Source organism: Drosophila serrata, unplaced genomic scaffold (assembly GCF_035046125.1).
Source record: "Drosophila serrata isolate PLE 108 unplaced genomic scaffold, ASM3504612v1 contig_23, whole genome shotgun sequence".
Lineage (NCBI taxonomy): Eukaryota > Metazoa > Arthropoda > Insecta > Diptera > Drosophilidae > Drosophila > Drosophila serrata.
The window spans coordinates 1,285,032-1,308,611 of NW_028256921.1; the positions used below are offsets into that span (position 1 = coordinate 1,285,032).

General features: G+C 36.7%; 1 protein-coding gene across 1 annotated transcript; it reads left to right on the forward strand.

The window, feature by feature from the left end:
- Positions 1–7,243: 7,243 nt before the first annotated feature.
- Positions 7,244–23,002, forward strand: rst (irregular chiasm C-roughest). Its single transcript, XM_020947367.2, has 7 exons — positions 7,244–7,333; positions 17,642–18,162; positions 18,286–18,486; positions 19,172–19,402; positions 19,670–19,772; positions 19,874–20,422; positions 20,535–23,002. The coding sequence occupies exons 2-7, from the start codon at positions 17,647–17,649 to the stop codon at positions 21,263–21,265; spliced, it is 2,331 nt and encodes a 776-aa protein (XP_020803026.2). The 5' UTR covers positions 7,244–7,333; positions 17,642–17,646; the 3' UTR covers positions 21,266–23,002.
- The last annotated feature ends 578 nt before the right edge of the window (positions 23,003–23,580 follow it).

The following is a 23,580-nucleotide window of genomic DNA, read 5'->3' on the forward strand; positions in this document are numbered from 1 at the left end:
CCTAAAATATATTCATTTTTAACTTAGGACATATATATTATATGAATTCTGATTTCCAGATATATATATTTTATGTTAATTTTGATTGTAAGTTATATATATTTTATGTGAATTTGTATTCTGATTTATGTATTTTATGTGAATTTGTTAAACACCAGAGAATTTCAGAGCTCTTTCGTAAGGTTTTTTTTTTTTTTCAGAAGAAAATAAATAAATTTATTCTTACAGGGTATTATAATTTTAATCAAAAGCTTATAACGCAGTAAAGGAGTCATTTGCGACCCTATAAATCATATATATTCTTGATCAGAATCAGAAGCCGAGTCGATCTAGCAAACTCAGAAGGCAAGAAAAATTTCAAAATTGTTTGCAATATTTTATAAGGGGTTGCATCGATAAAAAAAAAATTGATAAAAATTTTAATTTCTTAAAGTTTTTAATTAAGTATGCAGATTTATTAACCTAATAAAAAATAACACAGGAATGTTTTCCGAAATGAAATTAATGAGTTTTTGGCTGAGTTATGAGTTTTTTAAGTTTTGATTTTATCGATAAATATCGAATATATTTAAGCTAAGTTATAATCGATTTCCAATTCGATCCTATAATTCAGCTTCCTGAATTTAGTGTCCGTTCTTGTTTAATATAAATTCATTTCAAATTAATTATAATATTCCAAATAAATAATTGATATTATTAATCAATTTATAGAAAATCGAAAAAGTCTGGAAACTACTTCTCTGATTTTCTATTAATAATAGTAATTACTTCTATAATTTTCCATGTCTTATGTTATTTACTTTATTTAATTATTTGTTTCCCTTAAAGATATCTAATAATTCTTACTTAAAGCCAAACAAAAATTTCCCATCGCTCTTGCTAAGCAAAATGACACAAAGACCCGACAGAGCCGAGAGGTTATTCAAAAGGCAAACAATTTATCCCTTGGTTAATTTGGTTAATTGAAGACAATTGAAAGCCGCTTTGCAGTTCATTAAGCCTCATCAGCGCAGGGCACAGAATCCATTTCCATTTCCATCTATAGCTTCAGGTCTAGCTTCAACTTCATCTCCATCATGGAAAACTCTCCAACCCAAATGAGAGATGTATCTTTTGTTGTCTTGTCGCCAGACTAATTAAAATATTTGCACTCAAATACTTAAGCAATAAATATTTGTCAGGCCATCATCATTAGGAAGGGGGGGCGGAGGATGTCAGGGGATGGAGCTGGTGACCCACAAAATACAAAAAAAAAAATATATATATATATAGCGAGCACTTTACCCGGGAGTAGGAGGAGGGGGTGAGCAACTTGGGGACTTGGAAAATGGAAATGGAAAATGAAAATCTATGAGAGGCGGCATTTTTAAAGTGCCCCCACTTTGGGTTGCATTTTTGATGAGCTTTAATGGCGCCGCCTTAATGCAAGTGCTACCCATGGTGCATGCCCCACTATGCACCCCCGCCCCTTGCCCATTGGAGAATGCCAATTAATAGTCATTGATGGGAAAAGTTGAGGCCGGGAAAGCTACAAGGGGGGTGGGAAACTGAAGTGTGCCGCTGTCGTGGGGGTAGAAAACTGAAGGAGAAAAAGCTTCAGAAAATTGGTAAAAATTGTATCTCAGATTGGCCATGTGTTTCCCCAAAAGAGAGAAAACTCTCGATGTGACCCAAGGAGTTTTGAATCTTTTGAATGGGGACAAACATCAAATTAGTCTAAAATCAAAGAGGGGTGGCTTTTTTTCCAAATGGGCATACAATTTTCCTATTGTTCGCAGAATAGTTAAGGGGGCGAGAAAAATGTATGCCATATGGGTCATATGGGGATTGAATTGTCCAGTAAAATAAGGGATAGTTAGAGGAAATCCAAAGGGGAAGGAAGTCTGTCTTGTTTGGAATTAAATTGCTAGCCAGGGAGGGTGGAAAAAGCGTAGAGTTTTAACTAAAACCCACTTTTATAATTAGTAAAATAAGAATTCGAAAAAAAACCAAGCTAATTAGACTCATGTCTAAAGCTTTTTCCCTCCCCTAACAATTTCCATCATCATCAATTGAACAAGAAAAACGCTACGAAATTGAGAGAACTTATGAAAATGTTTTACAATATCCTTTTCGTGTTATTACAAGTATACGTTCTTGTCGCCAGCTTTGTTAGAATATCTCTTCTCTCTCCTCTTGCTCTCAACCATTTTCTTTATTTTTCCCCGCATTTTCCTTCTACATTTTCCTACCCCTTCCCCCCCGCTAAGCTTGTTCTTATTTTGCCGCTTGGTGTGGAACATCTTCACTCCTTTGGGGCGTCGTCAAGTTCGCGCTGCGTTTGAATATGTCATTACTCGTTTGGCCCCCGCACTTTGCCCCCCCCCCTCTGGCCTTTTAGCCATGATTTTCCATGGCGTTTTCCCCCACTTCATCCCGATTTTTCTCCCCTTTTTTCCGGCAACAGCAGCAGCAACAATGTCGACTACCGTCGCCTTCTTGTGAGTGGGCGAGTTTCCTTTTCTTGGCCCGTCTGACGGAAGTGACAGTTGAACATTCATTCATTCATTCATTCACATTCGTATTCACATTCACATTCTCGCATTCGCATTCACATTCATTCAGAAAACCACCCGAAAAGCGAGCCGCGGAAGGGGAAAAATCAAGCCAGCGAACAGGAACCATAAAGGAAAAGCTTGACAGTGGCAAAAAAAAAAAGGAAAGAGGGAAGGAAAATATGCAAGAACCTACGAAATTTCTATGGCGATTTGGCCAAGATTGTGGAAAATATTTAGAGATGCTTGCGTGATTTTAGTTGATGAAAATTGTACTTGAAAAACACTTGATAAAAAGATTTAAGTACATTAATTAAGCAAGAGTTTAAGGCTGCAACTTGCAGTTTTATATTTAAAGAAACCCTGAGTAGATTTTCCTTAATACTTAATTAAACAATTAAATAAATTAAGCCAAGTAAACCCAATCACGTTCTCAACTCAAGGCTAAGACTAAGAACTAACCACGTGTTTTAGGGTTTTCTTTCTTTTTTTTTTTGAGGCGGAAACCCAAAGCAATGACTGAACGGAAGTTTTTTTGGAAGCGCATAAAATTATTATGGAATCGTCTTTTTGCCGCAGCTCAAGCTCCCTTGGCTGTATGTATCCGTATCTGTGGGATATATCTATATCTATATGTATATATATGTATCTTTTCGCGCCAATTGAGAGTTTGAGCTTGAGTCCGGGGGAACTTCATCGTAGTCAGCTTTTTATGGCCCGACGGTCCTCCCGTGTCCTTCCTTGGCCTTTGCACAGTATTCACTTTAGTTTTTTTTTTCTTAGCTTAGTTCCTTTTCCTCACCCTGTATTATTTTTTTTATGCTCAAATTTAATATTTACATTTAGCCAAAGTGGATTTCGGGCTATCGTTGACTTTGCCCCAGCATTTTTATCAACTGACAACTTCTGACCGCAGAAATGTTGTTGTATTTTCTGAGTAGCCTCTCACCCCCTGCCTCTCCTGGCAGATGTATCTGCAAGATACGAGATATACAGGAACCAGAACAAGAACAAGAGCAAAAGAATAAGCCAAGGAGTAGCAGAAATAAAATGGCATTTAGATAAGCCCAAAAACTTTTACCAAACACACACCAAGCAAGGTTTTTGGGTGGGGAGGAGGAGGGCCTTTTCCAAGGGGCTTTTCTCGCATATGAAATACTTGCGGTTGGTCTTCTGCGCCAAACCAAAAACAATTCTCACGAGATGAAAATTCCGGAGCGATGATAGCCGGACACTCAACTTTAGGTTTCCCAGGGGAAAAGCTATACTTGAACTTTAAAAATATATATGAAATCGAAAGAATCATAATTGGGGAACAAAAGAAATAAATTCGAATTATTAGGGATAGTAGAAATCCTATTTTAAGTCGGATTTATGTCCTATGTACATACTTGTAAAATAGTTGTTAAAAAATGAATTCAAATTTTTATTATAATTTAGGATAAAAGAAACCCCTTTTTCACTTCGAAATTTAGGTCTATGTACATATTTGACAAATATTTGTAAAATAAAAATTTTATTAAATTAATACCTCTTTTTGAAATAGGATTGAGGTCTATAATATTAATAAATAATTGTTTAATTTTATATTCAAATAATTTTAATTATATAGGATAGAGGAAAGCCTTTTTCAAGTAGAAATTGAATTCTATTTTTTGATAAACTAATTGTTAATTAACAAATTGAAATAATAGTTATTTTTCGGTAAAAGAAACCTTTTTAAAAGTCAGAATTATGTTTTATTTGGTTGACAAATATTTGTTTAAAATAAATTCAAATAAAAACACTTTTTCAAATTAGATTTAAACTTGAAATATTTTTGTTCAAAACTAAATTTGAATATAAATTATTATCTAGCATACTAGAAACCCTTTTTTATGTCCAATATCAGGTCTATTTTTTTTTACTAATAATTTTAAAAAATATATTGATATAATATTTCTTTTTCGGTGTAAAAGAAATCCTTTTTCAAATCCCAATTGAGATCCAAGTACTTGACAAAATAATTCTTAAACACACAAAAAACAAACTAAAATTCATTAAAGCTTCTACTTCTAAACACAACATTTTCGGGGCAGAGACACTCTGTTTCGAAAAGGATACTGATAAATAATTCATGCGCCATGACTCATTATCCTGGCAGCTAGCCACCCCCATGGGATAGCTTTTTGTGCTCTAGTTTAAGTTTCGATTTTAGTTTTTTTTTTTATATTATTTCCTGTCGCACTGGGACAACCACCGAAAATTTGAATGAATGGTAAAATCGTGAATCGAATGAATGCTATATAGAAGCATGTTCACCCTTGGGTCTATGAGTCATCTGGTGAGAAGGACACCACCCCCGCAGCGGGGATTGACTTCCTTCCTTCCTTCTTAAAAATTAGCAGCTGACTTGGTTTTATAACCAAACAGCTGACAGACAATGGGGGTGGTTTATATATAAGGTTTATTTGGTTTATGTGCCCCCATCCGATCCGATTCGATATATGTATAGATGTGTGCATTTGTATTGCGTATATTTATTCCCATTTTTTATCCACGCTGCTGAATTTGTAAAACATTTCCAAGTACACGAGCGACAAACAGGCAACCACTTAACGCTTGTTGCCACATTCAGCACCGTTTCAGCTGTCCTGTCTGTGAAAGTCCTGAAAGTCCTGGGTACTGGGTACTGGGTTATGGGTACCGAGTCCCTGAGTCTTTGAGTCCTGAAAATGCGTTCGAAAAACCAAATCCCCTGCCCCATACACCCCAACACCAACCGTAACAGTCAGCCAGGTCGGGTAGGGTAAGCTTTTTGAGGGGGATTTATAGACCATGAAATACCCTGCAAAGCCTGCTTTGTTTAGAGTTGCAATATCAAAGGGTTAAATATATAATTTTTATATAAAATAAATATATGTTAAATATATATGTAATATTTATATATATTTTATGTATAACTAAGAGAGTGATTTATATAATTTACTTAATTTAAATAATTAAGAATTACTAGAATTTATTTCCAAAATCAATATGAACTTGTAAGGCATATTTTTTATCTTTACAATATCTGTTTCTGTTTTAATATTTCTAATTACCCAATTATTTAGATGATATATCTCTTCTATATGAAAAATAATGTATAATTTCTATATATTTTATTATTTATTTTTATATTTAATTTTATTTGAAATAAATTACATTTATTAGGATTTATTTCTTATATAAAATAAATTTCTAGGCATTATTTTGTATCTTTACAATATCTCTTACTGTTTTCATATTTTTCATTACTTATTACTTTCTTATTTATTTATTTACTTACTAATAATTTAAAATGACATATCTTCCCTATATAGAATATACCCTTTTTGATCCCTGGGTATTATGAAATATAAAAAAAAAACAGAGACAATCGCCTGATTCGGCTTTCGTGCCACACACGTTTTGTACTTTTTTATACGTTTCTTTTTTTCCCCTTTTTTATTTCACTGCTATTGTTGTATTTGTTGTTGTATTTATTTGTATTGTATTGCATGTTTTGTCTGTGTTTGTGTTAACTCCCCCACTGTACCCCCTCCGGGAAAAAAGGGAAAACCTTAGGCATGCAAGGAAATAATCGAGAGCACAGCCAAAACGACGGAGCCTTCCATGAATCATGTCCGTCGCTTTATCAAACTGCAGGACTAAAAAAGAAAGGGGGTCGAAATAGTGCCGAAGAGGGGTTGGTTTTCCAAGGGGGGAGGAGGGAGGCACTCCAACTTATCTGTGGTTACATTTTCCACCCTACTCCTCCTACACCCCACCCCACCCACCTTTCTAATGCAGGCATCAATTTTTCAATTTGTTTGGCGTCCTCGCATGCCAAACCGAAATATTACAAATAAATTTGGTTTCATTTTGGGGGATTTATATGTTTATGTTTATATAAGAAGACAAAAATTAAACAATTTGAGGTGGTTTCATTTGAAGAAAATTATAGAAAAATATATAAATTAAAGTAAATTAAAAAGAAGAAAGAAAGAAAGGTAATCTATTGATGAGGTTATAAAAGTTTTAATTACAAAATAATAAATTGAAAAACAAATAGACAATTATTGGCTTTTATAATTTTTCAATTTAATAATTAATAGTTTTTTCTATATAGTATAATTATATACAAAAAGACTCCTCATTCTACTTGAACCCATTTTAATTATTAATACATTTTTTTGGAGGAGGGTCTCTCGACAAGCCCTGGCAAATATTTTCATGCAATAAATTTTCGTTGCAACAATTACCAAAGATCATAATAGAAAATTAAGTAGAAAAGGACTGGTTCATGAAGGCAGGTCCTTTTGGCCCCTAGGGGGGGAGGAGGACATTGCATAAAAACGTCGATTGCTCTGACTTTTTATGCGAAATATGCGTGATATCCTGCAAGTTTTTGTATTATATTTTTTTTTCTTGAAAAGAGGGGAGAACCGGGGGGAAACGGAGACGGGGTACAACTGTGGGCACCTAATGTCTAATAAACATTTTGTGCCCCATAAAAGAGCCATGAATGCGGAAGCCGTCGCTGCCAAACACGGCCTGTGCGTGTTTATGGCCAAGATGAAGAAGGCAGCAGAAGACGAAGAACATGGCCAACATTAGCCACAACAATTAATACGCACACACATAAACGAAAAAAAAAGGACAAAGGAATTGAATTAATAATCTTACTTACTTATGTTTTAACCCCATAGACACTGATCTCCTAAGGGACAAGGAAAAGCAGTGAAAAAGTGACACTCGAGGCAACTGAAACTCTTCTACCTACTGAAGAGGTGTTAAAGGTAAGCTGAAAATATATTTTATTTTGAATTTAAATATTAATAAAGAACATATTTATAATACTAAATGTTAAGAAAACATGGATTTAAAGGGGGTTGGACCTAAAAAATATCCCTAAACGAAAAAAAACCTATCAGATTCCCCTTTTTTTTTCAATCGTAACTCACCACATGTGCTTAAAGTTTAAACAATTGTTGTATGGACATGACTGACATTACACAATGACAATAACAAAAAACAAAAAACAAAAAAACCCGAAGCAAACCTCAAAACGAGGTAAATAATAAAATAAAGTCAGAGAGTACAATGGCCAGCAGCTACATGCATATCTATAAGATACATACATCTATAAGATACAAAAAAAAGAAAGACAAAAAATAGGGCCCACGCCAAGCCCCTTCCTTTGCTAGCTTGGCAACCCTGGTAATTTTCATTCCACCGCCCACCCCTCCTTCTACTCCATCTCCCCCATTCGGCGTCCATAATAATTAGTTATAATCGGATTTAGTTAGACGCGCGCAGGCGAAGGTGTCGCCAGTTGTATCTATCGGTTGTGCTATTCATGTGTATCTTTTGTGCCACACACAGATAGTTGGATACTTTTGGTGCCCTCAGTTGCATGCACTGAAAGAATTGGATTGAAAAGATTTGCATTTAAAGGTTACTAATATACAGATTCATTCTCAAATAAATATATATTTGTCTAGGCAGTTGCAAGAAAATAAAAATGTTTCTGTTAATGTTCCAGTATCTCAGTATTTGTATTATCTCAGAATCTAAATTTTTTACTATCTCAGAGTCTCAGTATCTCTGAATCTCAGTATCTTTGAGTCTCAGTATCTCTAAATCTCAATATCTCTGAATCTCAGTCTCTCAGTCTCTCAGTCTCTCACTCTCTCAGTCCCTCAGTCTCTCACTCTCTCAGTCTCTCATTCTCTCCGTATCTCAGTATCTCAGTCTCTCCTTATCTCAGTATCTCAGTATCTCAGTCTCTCAGTCTCTCAGTATCTCAGTCTCTCAGTATCTAAGTCTCTCAGTCTCTCAGTATCTCAGTATCTCAGAATCTCAGTCTCTCATTCTCTCATTCTCTCAGTCTCTCGGTCTCTCAGTCCGTCAGTCTCTCAGTATCTGAGTATCTCGATCTTTCAATATCCCCCTATCTCAGTCTCTCAGTCCCTCAGTCTTTCAGTCCTCTCTCAGTTTCTCAATATCTCAGTATCTCTGAATCTCAGTATCCCTGTATCTCAGTACCCCAATCTCTCAATATCTCTGCATCCCATCCCCATCTCTGTATCTCAGAGCACACATAGTGTCTACCTGCATCTGAATCTCTGCACCTTTTTTCCGTTCCTGCTCATTATTATTGCTCTTTTCTAACATGTTTCGATGGTTTACAAAAAAAGGAAGGAGTGTGGCACAGAGGAAAACCAGTATGGGAAAGGTCTGACGCTCTTATTTATTGAATTGATTTGTATTTTTGGCCGAGTGTGTCTCTTTCTCTCCCTGTTTTTTTTCTGTTCGGGTCGCTTTAAAATAGGTTTCCTCCCGGCCAAAGTCTGACTTTATTTTTCGGTTTTCGGCTCCCCTTGCACTCGACTGCAGTGTCATGTGGTGGGGATATAACTCAATTAGCTGCACGGGGAGAAGGAAATGGGGATACTGATGGCCGGACAAAAGAATAAGACCGAGATGAGGTAGCCCCGCCGGAGATTGTTTATTTATTTTTTTACTTTTTGTGTCGGCTTGGGGTCTTCGGCTTTATTTTGGGTTTCGCTTTTGGGGGCTGTACAGGTACACGAACCGCAGTGACAGCTGTCAGGTGAGGGATCTACGGACAGGCAATTGTCGTTCGTTGTGGATGATAATTCGAAACGAAAACATTTAAGGTTTGCTCAATGAAACGTGGCATAGTGATTAGTTAGACAGTGGTTGCAGCTAAAGCTAGTTAAAATTATCATGTGTATAGTATGGAGAAATACGTATAGAAGCTAGAGCCAAAAAGATCTTTTATTTGCCTCGAATTAATTTGAGTTGCAGTTCGGGTTTTTGGTGTACAACTTCACACGAAATAAGAAAATACTTAAAAGTAGTCAAGCAAATAGTTTTGCAATGGTATATGGTGTTTCACACCTCATGTAACTTGGGTTCTAATGTAGCTTTTGATCTGAAACTTTTTAAAAGTCAATATAATATAAAAATAAGTAAAAAAAATAGTTTTGAAAAGGTTTTGCAATATGTGGACTGAGAAATAACTGAATGTAACGTTGATATGACAACTCAAACCTCATGTAACTTGGGATCTAATATAGCTTTTGATCTGAAACTTGCTAGAAATGAATATAGTATTTAGAAAACCCTAAAAAGAGAGTTTGGCCTTAGATATAATTACAAAAACAGTTATTTAATTACAAATCAAACCCCCTGTAACTGGGGTTTTCATATAGTTTTCAATCCATACCTCCCTCCACACCTGACAAAAATATCTGTGTTTACCATCTGACGCCTATCGAAGTCTGCCAGACTCTTCTGGTCAAGTGCGGCAGCCAAAAAAGACCCCAAAACACGCTTTCGAAATAATTTTTCACTCTTTGCCAATGGCTTTTCTTGTGGGTTTTTGTGTTTTTCGGGGGGGACTTGGATTGGGATTGGGTTTTGGATCGATCTATGTCAAAGTGGCGACGTCGGCCCACACGAAAAGCGGCTAGAAATAATAAAAAACGGAATGGCTGGATGGAGATGAAATGGTTAAAAAATGTTGGTGTGTGGGCGAACTTGGACTTGGAATGGAACTCGAATGGAGCATAAAATATGTTAATAAGGCTTAAAGTTATACAAATCTCGGACTGAGTCTGAGGCTGACTTGGCTGACTGTCTTGGCCATTGCCGATCGCTTGTAATACAAAACCATAAACATGAATTTAAAAAAAATGCTAAACGTAAAGTGGAGAAGCTTGGTTTGGCCCAAGCCCCAAAACCCAAAGCCCAAACCGATACCGAACCAAAAACAAAAAATCGAGAAAAAAAGATATATAAAAGATATATAAAAAGGCGACCACAGGCAGCAGCTGGGCTCCCCTCGGCTTGTCATTGTTGCAGTGTCTTTTTCTTGGCCTGGCTTAATTTCCTGCTGCTCGACATCAACTTGTTTGCTTCTTCGCAGCGCAGCGCAGCTTCTCCCCTTTCCAAAAAAACACAAAATAAAATAAAATAAAATAACCAAACCACACACACACACACTCTGTGTGTATACAACCACAAAATCAGTTAGGTTCAGGTGTTCAATTTACTGATTGAAATTCTGCTTCGATGTGGCCAAGCAACTTTCATTCGCTTCGCTTCATTCCCCCTAAAAAAAACCCATCTCCTCTATATATATATATTGGTATATATCTCTTTCTTATGATTTTATTTAGAGTTTTGGCTGCTCTCGAGTTCGTCTCATAATTTTATGCCCCAGCCATGTCGGGAGTTATGTTAGAATTATGCTAATGAGAGTCAGATCGATTCAAGATGCTTTAATTATACACGGTTAACAAGTTTTATTTTTTTTGCTTCTCTTATCCGCTTGGAGCCTTGGAGAATTGATGAATAACTTAACCCGTTTCTCCGGGAGGGAGCTGCATTTGGTTATTATATTAAAGCTCAACGAAGTCTATCCCCGAGATTCGATTAATGTTATGAAATCTGAGCTGGCATCGAAAATTTTTGTGTTGTGAGTTTATTGATCCAATGGGGAGAGTTTTAATTGGTTGAACTTCATGGTGGCTTAAAGAATATTTCCTTTATTTTTTGAACACTGAAGCTCTATTGTGCAAACTTATTTATTCTAAAGTCTCTTATGAGAAATTTTAAATACTGAAAAGTATATTTTTTGCTATCTTCCTAATACTATGTACTCTTTTTAGAAGTTTTCAATACTGGTACCTTTTTTCTTTAACAACTTATAAACACTGTAGAGGTTGCCTTTGCTATCTTCTCAACACTAAACTCGGCTTTTAAGCACTTATCAACACTGAAAAGGATTTTCTAGCCAACCTATCAAAACTGAAAACTGAAAACTGCCATTGGTATATCTCCATCTCCGTGTGATAATTATCAGTGCTTCTCCTTTTTTTTTTTTGAGGCCAGTCAGCCTTTACTGTCCTGTTAACTTTTGCTGACTTTGGCCAAAAAAGTTCCTTCTTTATATATATTTGTGTGTGTGTGTGTGTGTGTGTGTGGGCCATTAATAGGCGATTTAAGTTTATTTTTTGCCCGTTGCCTTTTTATTGACACAAGGGGTCCGGTTGCTGATCCTTGCAGCTCCACTTTTGCCGCAGGACACACACACGCAGGCATTTGTCTCCAAATCAGATATGGGAGGAGAAAGAGACAGAGAGAGAGGGGGAGAGTATGATAGAGAGAGAGGGAGCTAGTTGGGCAAATTGAATCCCAGGCAATCGTCATTGTCGGTACCCCCTCCCCACCACACATCCTTTATTGCTTTGACTTTAACCCAGAGCTTTCTCCTTTTGCCACTTAGCCGTTGCCTTTTAGTTGATTTGTTCGAGCAAACAAATTGTCAACAGGATTCGGAAAAGGGATGCAAGGGGAAAGGGAACAGGAACAGGGAGCAGGAGCGAGGAGCAGGGAGCAAGGAGCAAGGAGCTGGGATCCTGCCATACGAACACACGCACAAATTGATTTTAATTGTTAAGCATTCCCTTTTTTAATTGTCCTAATCTTTGCCGAACTCTGGACCTCGACCAATATCCTTTATGCCTTTTCCGGTTCCCAGTCCCTGTACAGCTCCCAATCCCTTATCCTGGTCCCTATTTTGGGAGTCCCCTTCTTCTGCTTGTTGCCTTTTCCATTTTGTCAGCAAAAGTCCTTTAAGTAGCCATCCTTTTGGCCAAGCTTTCTCTTCTCTTTTTGGTTGTTGTTTTTTTTTTTTTATTTATTTTCTTCTCCTTTTTTCGTTGTTGTAAAGTAAAGTAAAGTAAAGGGTTAACCGGTCCCTGAGGGCAACTTGCATGTGAGTTGGTGAGGTGCGACAGAGAGCGATTGAGGCATCCTCAAGTACAGTCGACACTTAAACTGACAGTTAAAGTTGAGTTTTTGTTTTTTTGGGCTGAGCAGAGGTTTTTTAAATCAGGATAGAATTTGGAAGGATATATGGAGAAGCCTAAAGGATATTAAAGGGGTTTTAAGATCAGGTATCAGTATAGTTTATGAAGAATAATTAATACAGAAACAAATTAATTTGACTCTCAACTAAGTACCATAGAAAATAATTGTCATTTTGCCATATTTGTATTATTTTTCAGGATTTGTAGTATATATATTTTAGCAAGATTTTTACCTGATTTTCTGCTTGTTAAATATAAATATTTTAGATAGATTTTTTTAGCATAGTTTAAAGGTTTCTGATCATTTTATAGTTTAAATATTATCTTAAGACTTTAACTAAAACTTCAAGCAACTGTTTATTAAAGTAGCTCCTTTTAAGTCCAGTTTATCTCCTTTTGATAGTTTAAATATTAACCCAAAGACATTAACTAAAACTCATAGCACTTGTAGCACCTATAGAAATCCCCCTTTTGAACAGCCGCCTCTGCCGCATCTTAACCCCACAACTGCTGCTGCCAATCACAGCAAACTGCAAAAATGGCAAAAGAAAAACATTTCCGCTGCAAACGCAGCGCTTTCCGCTCCAGTTTTCAATTTTCGCAGCTTCCCCGATACGGCCACCAGATACACAGATACAGATGCAGTAATTATTTTTGCAGGCGACGCTTATCACACATAAATCTCAAACCGAATCCCCGAGCACAATCGATACCACAGAGAGGAGGGAAGAGGAAAGAGAGAGAGAGAGAGAGAGAGAGAGAGAGAGAGAGATTGTTGCCTGTTTTGTCAGTCAATGGAAGGGGAGGGGGAGTTGGTAGTTGCAAGTGGCCAGAAGTAGTTGCCTGAATGTCCAACTGTGGCAGTGTCCAGTGTGGCAGGCAACTTCCCCTCGGCCAATGGGCTTCCTTTTCGCAGCTGCTTTTCACTCTGACCGCAAGATGCAGCTGCATTTATTTCAGCAACATGCAACATGCAGCATCCAGCATCCAGCATCCTTTAATGCCACAGCCCAAGCATCTGTTGTGATATTTATAGTTGCAACTGGGAAAACAGGGGAACAGGTGCTATGGCATCAGGTTGTTGTTGAGCAAAAAGGTTGCCTTGATTTAGAAAAATATATGAAAAATATTTATAAATACTTGTAAAGCTTAGTATTTGATCTCCCAGTTCTTTAAACTTAAATTAAATCAGTAACTGAGTTTAAATATATATATATATATTATTTCTATATATTTTTATTCCAATTGAAATTGATTAATTATTCTCGGTGTAAACTAGTTTCCACGATCGCATTATTATCGCTCATTCGCTTCGGTTATTAGATGCAAGCTGCAGCGGATGTGCGGCTTCCTTCACTCTTGAGAGAGAAAAGTCGCTCCAACAACAACTGGCTTTTTGTCATTTGCCAGGGAACCCCCTTTTAGACCCCCATTTGAAGTGACGCCCCTGGACGATGCTCAAGAGCCCAAGCTCCTTCTTCTAAGCAATTTCGGAGTGGCTCTCATAAATCAATAAAGAAAGGCCCACCTGGTACAAATAACTTTGAAAAATTTATATTGAACACTCGCCGGGAAAACTTTTTCGGTGCACAGTAAGGTAAAGAGGGAAGGGGGGTGGCCTTAGTTTTTCCGGCCAAAAGTTGTGGAGGTGGAGGAGGAAAAGGAAAAGCGGAGAGAAAGAGGAGCATTGGATGGCAGCTGCTACTGTTAAGTCTTGGACACAGGAAAATTGTTCAGAGTGATTTGTATTGTTGGCCACTTGAACCTTGAGCAGATTCGGGGGGCAGTTTTCATGTATGACATGCCCTGGATATCGATACCGATATATATATAGATATATACATATATAGAGAGGAGTCAAAGGGGGGACAAGGGCCCCAGGAAAATGGGGAAAAACCAATTAAAATTGCAGGAAAAAAAGGAATGGAATGAAGCAAGAGAAATGGGAATGAAAGTATGAAGGAATGAAGCCATCAAATATGAGAGAACGATTTTCTAGGGATAATAAATAATAATAAACAGTTTTATTAGTAAAAAGAAATATTAAAAAAATGTATTAATATGTTAGAAAACATAATTAGTTAAAAGAATTAATAATAATATTTAATTTAGGTTGAAATTATATAGATTTTACTTACATATTAATTTAGAATACAGAAAACTAAAAGTTAGGAATTACCTTTGGATTTAAATAGAGGCATTCTTGTATCTTTCTTTTTATATCTTTTAATGGTTTAAGTAATGAAAAAATTATTTAAATAATATTCATTTATAACAAATAATAATATTATTATATTATTATTTATTTAAATGTGAACTTGGAATGCAAAATTAAAAGTTAGCAAGAGCCTCTAAGAAAGATTATCTCTTAGTCGAGGTATTCTTTCTAATTTTAACTCACTTTTCCTTTTTCTTGTTATATTTTTGTTTGGTTTATATAATAAGGAACATATTAATTATTAATTATTATTTATAATATTTTTTTGTAATGCAAATTCATTTTTAAATAATATATACTATGAAATATATTTTTTTTAAATGAATTTTAATTCTTAAAAAATATATTTCATGGTATATTTCATTTAAATATGAATTTAAAATACAAAACTAAAATTAAGCCACTGCCTTAGAGAAAAAATATCTCATATTCGAGTCATTCTTTCTCTCACTAACTCATTCTTTTCTCTTTCATTTTTTATAGATTTGTTTGTTTGTTTTTTTTTCGGTGTCTGTCTTAAAAACTGAAATCTTAAAACCGATGAAACCGATGAAACCGAATCTTTATCGCCCATAAAGACCAAACTCTCTTGTGAGCGTGTCTAAAATCGGTTTTAATTAGCTTAACAAACGCAGCATTTTCATGATTGCAGAGCTGCTCTTCAAGAGTTTCTCTACAGATTTTGGATTTCGGTATTTGGATTTCATCTCTCTATATTATATATATTTTTTCTCTACTTTTTTTTCTGTTGTGAGTAATTTTCTCATTTTGAACCCTTCCGTTTTGATTTTGAACGGAAGCTCGCTAATCTTTTGCCTCCGTTTGCATCTGTTTCTTGGGGTTATTTTGTATCTTTTTCTTTTCAAGGGATTTCTCCAGTTGTATTATTTCATTTTCTGTTATAATTTCGTTTAATTTGTGCCTGCGTGTGAGTGAGGCGCCAATTTCCGTATAAAAGCAATAAAAACAAATAATAGCGACGAAACTTACAAGAAAACGAAATTAGACAGACGGAAGCGGACCACAAACAAAAAATAGGTAGAAGTAGAAAACCCTAAACCTAAACCTAAACCCAAACCCCGCAGAATATACAGAAAGAGTAAAATACTTGCTAGAGGTACGAAATAAAAAAATGCGTGAGAAAATTCCAAGGCAGCCGGAGCACCTGCACAGTCTAACTGGGCAAAGACCTGGGGAAAATGCCAGGAAAAGCGGAAAAAGGGAGAGTTGTGTAGTTTAGTACTTGGAGTGGATTTGATTGGTTCAGATTGCCTCCTATATATGTTAGCTGCAAATTTATTAAGCCAAAAAATCCACAATGAGAATCTCACAGAGAAACTATAATGATTGGGAAGTGAGTAAAGTATGGTAGAACTATGGGAAGTTAGGTATAGGAATAGAAATTTCATTGAAATTGAATTAAAAGAATAAATAAATAAATATGTATACATACATACATAAATGTATATATATGTATAGTCCACCGATCCGCCATGTTCCGACTTATATACTAGTAAAATTATATAAAAGAATAAATCCATAGTTTCATTAAAATGACTTGCTGTTTGTTCCAAAACAAATCTCGCTCATATGTACTTATGATTCCCAACTGGTTCTAACCTCCCCGGAACGAAGTGACTGCTGCCGGCCAGGTCTCAGATATGTGTTGTGTTACAAAAGTTGCAAGTCATTGTTTATTAGTGTTTAATGTTAGGAACTGATCATAGATACTTACCAATCATAGATACTTACTGTTCAGAGTTATTTACTTATTATAGATACATACGGTTCCGAGTTAATTAGTGCTCCTACTTAATTACTGATCATAGTTAATTACTGATCATAGTTACTTAATGTTCATTGACTCTTTCTGGTTATATTTTTTGACTGGTCATAGATACTTACTGTTCAGAGTTACTTACTTGTCATAGTTACTTACTGTCCATATATACTTTCTGTTCATAGTTAATTACTGCTCATAGATACTTACTGTTCAGAGTTACTTACTGGTCTTTTTCTTTACAATGTGCTCTGAAGCATCGATTCATTTACAGTGTGACCAAAGTCCCTTTCCCTACTTAATCCTTTATTGCATTATTTTCAATTTCACATTAACTTTAAACAATGGAGTGAAATGCTTATTACTAAATCAAATAAATGTTAGAAAACTCCTCCAGAAAATACTATGTATATTTTTTAACAAATATTTTTCCATACTTCTTTTATGTCTTAAACTCCAACTTAAGCCTTTATTTTTTTTTATAATTTTCTTTGGGTGTTTTTCGGCTACAGTTCCACTCCTTTTGCTTTGACTAATTTGAATGTAATTCGTTTTGGGGGCTCACGTACAAAGCGCAAAGCTGTCTGCACTTGGAAAACATGAATTAAACCAAATAAAAATAAAATAAAAGAAACATTTGGTATACAACACAAAAAAAAAGAAGGAAAAACACGCGCGCCAACAGAAAAAACACAGAAAAGACGGCGAACAATAAACGAACAATAATAAGTAATAAGACCCTGAGGCAATTGTTGCTTGAAAGATTTTGTACAACAAAATGCGCAAAATGCGATAAAAAAAAAATAAACAAAAAAAAAACATAAGCAACAAAAAAACGCAACAAAAGCCCTGGCAAAGCGCATAAAAGCACAGCCAGTAAATAAATAGATACATATGTGAACATAAAGAAAAGACACTTTTGTGGCTCATTTTTGAGTATATATAAATTTTTATTTTTTGGCGCCTTTTATTTCAAGGCTGATTGGGGTTTGTTTTTTTTTTTTTAAGTCGAAGCCGGTCACTTGATTGTTGCAACGAGTTCAGGGATTTGTTCCGGTATCTAAAGTCTTTCAATATATATTTAAGATTGTATAAAATATAAAGAATACTTGAAAGAAATAAATTAGATTGCTTCTACCTCATTTATAGTATTTTTTCATAAAATTTTAATTTATAAATTAATGAAATGTAATGTAAATTCCAGACACCATGTACACAATGCGAGGGGAAGTGCTTTCAATGCCTTACCTCCTGCTTTTGGCCACACTCTTTGGCCTGGCCAGGACTTCGCCTTACACTAGCTATCAAAATCAACGTTTTGCCATGGAGCCACAGGATCAAACCGCAGTGGTTGGTGCCAGGGTCACATTACCCTGTCGTGTGATTAACAAACAGGGAACTTTACAATGGACCAAAGATGACTTTGGATTGGGCACATCCCGTGATTTGAGTGGTTTTGAACGTTATGCCATGGTGGGCAGTGATGAGGAAGGTGACTACTCACTGGACATATATCCGGTGATGTTGGATGACGATGCCAGGTATCAGTGTCAAGTGAGTCCTGGTCCCGAGGGTCAACCGGCCATAAGATCCACCTTTGCTGGTTTGACAGTCCTGGTGCCACCGGAGTCACCAAAGATAACCCAGGGAGATGTGATTTATGCCACCGAAGATCGTAAAGTGGAAATTGAATGCATTTCCGTGGGAGGAAAACCAGCTGCTGAGGTGAGTAGGAGAGTTTGAGGAGTTCTTGGAAGAGTTTTCTATTAAGAATTGACTCTTAAAACCTCTTAAATGTTGTTGCCAACCAATTGGCTAACCAGTTTTAACCTCTCTGTACCTTTACAGATTACCTGGATCGATGGTTTGGGCAATGTGCTAACGGATAACATTGAGTATTCGGTAATACCGCTGCCAGATCTGCGGCGTTATACGGCAAAATCTGTACTCCGATTGACCCCCAAAAAGGAGCACCACAACACGAATTTTACGTGCCAGGCGCAGAATACGGCGGACCGCACCTATCGTTCGGCCAGGATACGTGTTGAGGTGAGTTGGACACCTGCCCATCCTTCCCATTCCCATCCCCATCCCCCCAGGACCTACAGTAGCTCCTTTGACAGCTCATTCCATACACTGTGGAAAAACTATGTGGGGTTCAAGGATATGATATATATACTGAGAGTCTCGAATAGGGTTTCTCTCAGTGCACAGAGACTGAGGTTTACCTTATCTATAGATAGGGAGCCTGCCTGCTATCAATTTTACGTGATGCAAGGACGATGCGGAAGCCCATTCAAAAAACCAAAAAGGGGGGAATCCCCTGCTAGAGAGAGAGAGAGAGAGAGAGGGAGAGAAGAGAAGGATAGTATTTTTTGAATGGGCTTTTGTGTATGGACATGGCACCACACTGACGGGCTAATTCATGTCCCGACATAAAGGCACCATCGTCCTACCCATTCGGGGTGTGAAATCGAGGAGGAGGCAGCTCCTCCCAAACAATGACCTGACCTCAGCCCACTTGTCATTTGGCTTCACTTCGGTCGATGGAGAGATGGACAGGGTATGAACGTGTCCTGGTCGCTGACAAATCCCTGACGAAGATGTCAAAACCAAGAAGGTGACGACGAGTCCTTGGAGTCGAGTGGGGAAAGTCCCTGGGTCTTTGTATACTATATACCTTAGTTAAAATGGTTAATTTAAAGGACTTCTTTTATGATTTCTATCTTTGCAGGTTAAATACGCGCCCAAGGTGAAGGTGAATGTGATGGGAACACTACCAAATGGTGCAAATACCGCTGGCAATGGTCTGGTCGGGGGTTCCCCAACATCCCCAAGTGGATCCCGGATTGTGGAGCATTCACAGGTGCGTTTGGAGTGCCGAGCCGATGCGAATCCCAGCGATGTCCGGTACCGGTGGTTCATCAACGATGAACCAATCATTGGCGGCCAGAAGACAGAGATGGTAAGTGGCGCTTTTTTTCCCAAGTCCTCGTGGAACTGGTTGGCATTCCACTTGCCGCATAATTAGAGCAACTATTGCTTGGAAAATGCTCTTGTATAATGCCTGGCAATTATTGAAAAACCAGTTGTTGGCTTTGCCACCGGAAAGGCCTAACGTTCCCACAATTAAATGCAGCTCTACAGCTAGCTATCTTTTTTTTGTTACTTAAAAAAAATATGTATTTTATTTTATGTATTTATTTTTCCCATTTTTTTTCTGTAATTTAAGGTAATACGTAATGTAACGCGCAAGTTTCATGATGCAATTGTCAAGTGTGAAGTACAGAATTCCGTGGGCAAGAGTGAGGATAGTGAGACTTTGGACATAAGCTGTAAGTAGAGTCACTACCTTTTGATTCATAGATTAATACTTGTAAAATATATATAATATAATATATTAATTGAAATTTCCATCACTTTCTCCCATTAATAGATGCTCCCAGCTTCCGGCAACGTCCTCAGTCCTTGGAGGCAGACATTGGCAGTGTGGTTTCCCTTAGCTGTGAGGTGGATAGTAATCCTCAGCCGGAGATTGTATGGATTCAGCATCCCAGTGACCGAGTGGTGGGCACTAGCACTAATCTTACATTTAGTGTTAGCAATGAGACCGCCGGCAGGTATTATTGTAAGGCTAATGTTCCCGGTTATGCGGAAATATCGGCGGATGCATATGTTTACCTGAAGGGATCACCGGCGATTAGTTCACAGAGATCGCAATATGGTTTGGTAGGTGATACTGCAAGGATTGAGTGTTTTGCCAGCAGTGTGCCACGTGCCCGGCATGTTTCCTGGACATTTAATGGTCAGGAAATAAGCTCAGAATCAGGACATGATTACTCCATATTGGTGGATGCTGTGCCAGGAGGTGTCAAGAGCACTCTGATCATAAGGGATAGTCAGGCGTATCATTATGGAAAGTACAACTGTACGGTGGTCAATGATTATGGCAATGATGTGGCAGAGATTCAACTGCAGGCTAAAAGTGAGTATATCCTTAATCTCAGAGTTATGGAATCTATATCCCTTTCTGAATTTTAAATCAATATAACTATATAACTCTTCGTATCTCTCTTGCTTTTGTTTTATTTTTCCAGAGAGTGTTTCCCTTCTGATGACCATCGTAGGCGGCATTTCAGTGGTGGCTTTCCTGCTCGTCCTTACCATCCTCATTGTGGTCTACATCAAATGCCGAAGGAGTACCAAGTTACCCCAGGCAGATGTCATTAGCGAACATCAAATCACCAAAAATGGTGGAGTAAGCTGCAAATTGGAGCCCGGTGATCGCACTTCCAATTACAGTGACCTCAAGGTGGATATATCCGGTGGATATGTACCCTATGGCGACTATAGTACCCATTACAGTCCACCACCTCAGTATTTGACGACTTGCTCCACAAAATCCAATGGCAGCTCCACAATCCTACAGAATAACCATCAGAATCAATTGCAATTGCAACAGCAACAGCAGAGTAGCCATCAGCAGAGTCAACATCAGCATCATCATCAGACTTCCAATACGCAAACCTTGCCCATGACTTTCCTTACCAATAGCAGTGGTGGCAGTCTAACCGGTAGCATTATTGGTTCCCGGGAAATTCGGCAGGATAATGGTCTGCCAAGTTTGCAATCCACCACAGCTTCGGTGGTGAGTTCCTCGCCGAATGGCAGTTGCTCGAATCAGAGCACCACCACAGCCACCACCACACATGTGGTGGTACCTAGCTCCATGGCATTGAGTGTGGATCCACGGTATAGTGCCATTTATGGTAATCCTTATTTGAGGTCCTCGAACTCTTCGCTACTGCCGCCGCCCACTGCGGTCTAAGGAGTAAAGGGAGTAGGAAGTCCTCCCCCTTTAACTGGCTACTCTAAGACTGATCTCAAAGGACTCGAGCCAGGATCTAGAAGGGGGGGAGGAGGGATATAGTGACGGCATTATCTTTCAGCTACCAAAAAATCGAATTCAAATCGCTTAGGCTTGTAAGGACATCTAAGGACTAATGGCTTACACATGTAGTTGTAGCAACGATTTCAATTTCAAAATGAAATATATATTCATCTTAGAGCAGGGTTATCCTTGGGCATCCCTGACTTAGTCTCTAGCTTTACCAGGATATGTTTTTTTTTTTTTTTCTTAGTATTAACTTCTTAAGTTATATAGGGTAACTTAGAGCGTAGTGTGCGATCTAGAGAGAGACTAAGCTTCAAAGAATGAGAGTTAAGCATTTACAAGAAATATAAATATATATAAATATATATAGAGATATGGGGCTGCTTGCTAAGTAAATGCCTTAAAGCAGTAGGGATTCACTGGTGATTTAAACTCCAGTAAGGAAGTTAGTTAGGAGTTTTTCAAGGCGGTTTTTTTTGGGGGGGGGGGAATTCCCGTAAATCCTGAAAATATCAGAGAACAGTTTTGAACTTGTTCTTTGTATTCAAATTTAATATTTAGTTACGTCTTTTAGGTCTTCTTTTACGTATCTTACTTTTTATATTCATTTAGAACTTGTTTTTCTTACAACCTTTTTCCCTGTTTTCCACCCCAATACCGCCCTTGAAAACTCTAGAAGAAATATATGAAAGAAAAAACAATTAAAATCATTTATGTATACATGCTTAATGTTAAAACAAAAAATGAAGGAAAAATCTATGTATACAGCATGAACAACATTCGTTTGAATGATTATTATTATTATTTTTAAGCAAAAACGAAATGCCAAAGTACCTGATAGTATTAAGTCCTACATCTTCTGCATTAAATAGCATTAATTTTTTTTCTCTCTCTCGCCAGGCATTAAGCCGAAGCTATTTTGCATAAGTGTGAGTTTTTTTAAGCTAATTAAATATAAATAGAAGCTAGATCTTTGACAGTCGCCTTAACTTATGAAAACAAAACAAAAAAAACAAAGCCCACACATCTCAAAAGCGCCCACGCCAGCTAAAAAATATATATAGTTATATAATATATATTATATAACAAAAAAAAAATATAGAAAAGAAACTAAAAAAAAAGCCGTAGGAGAAATATATTCAATTTGTCAGTTCAATTGTGCTAAGTGTACTTCTAAGTGTATAACGGTCTAATTATCCTAGTTATAGCCCAACTAAAGATACTTATGCATATTTAATATATAGACCATACATAGGATATAGCTATATATATATATACATACATACAACCTTTTTTTTTCTTAGATCCTAAGCATTATATTTTGATAAACAAACGTTTTTCATATACGGTATAAGTCCCATCCCAATTCCTTCCTGCAAAAAGTGTGTGTGAAATGTGCCCCTATATCCTTTAGCCCATATCCTTTATCCTTTATTTCCCCTATTTCTTGCTATATTTATTAGCTGTGAACATTTTATTAGTTTCAGCAATTAAGCTCGAGACGAACAAATGTTTTCTGTATACAAAATGCAAATGATTAAAACAAATAAGCAGAGAAAACATACACACACACACACACACCACCCCACAAAGTTAAACACAACAGAAAAACTGAATAAAAATAAAAATAAAAATAAATATTAAAAAAAAAAAATACAAAATAACAAAAAACATATATTGAAAGAAGCGTAGAGAAGAGTGAGCGAATTCATTGCGCGTTTTCGGACATCAAAAGACGAAAGACAAATAAGGGGAACGAAACATTTTTAATTTGGCCAGGTCGTCGTTTGGGTTCCCGGGTTTTTCCAGTTTTCCCCACTTTCCCGGTTTCCCGGCCAACTGTCAGCTAACTGCAAAAAGCCAAAAATCAAACAAACAAGAGTGAAATGAAAATGTTCCAGCAGTTGGTTTGGTTCGGTCCACCACCGCTAGTCATGTGTGTGTTAATTTATGGCTAGATGGAGTTGGGAGTTCTCCAAGTCAAGCTGAAAGCACTGAAAAAAAACTATATATCTTACAATGAAAAAATATAAATATTATTGGTTATAAAATGATCACAACTTTATCACAAAACAAGCTTAATTCTTATCTTATTTTAGGTTTCTTATTCTTTATTCAAGTATTTTTATGTTTTGAATAAAATCGGATTTATTTTATTTCTGGATTTTTTAGTTTTATATAATTATTTTTTATTACGTATGATTTATGTGTTAAAATTATAATTTTATTATCAGTGTAGATATAACATG

Bases quoted from the DNA above. Each gene is read 5' to 3' on its own strand.
- rst (XM_020947367.2), top strand. From the start codon at position 17,647: ATGTACACAATGCGAGGGGAAGTGCTTTCAATGCCTTACCTCCTGCTT. The intron at 18,163-18,285 runs GTGAGTAGGAGA...GTACCTTTACAG, and splicing joins GAGGAAAACCAGCTGCTGAG to ATTACCTGGATCGATGGTTT. The intron at 19,773-19,873 runs GTAAGTAGAGTC...TCCCATTAATAG, and splicing joins TGAGACTTTGGACATAAGCT to ATGCTCCCAGCTTCCGGCAA.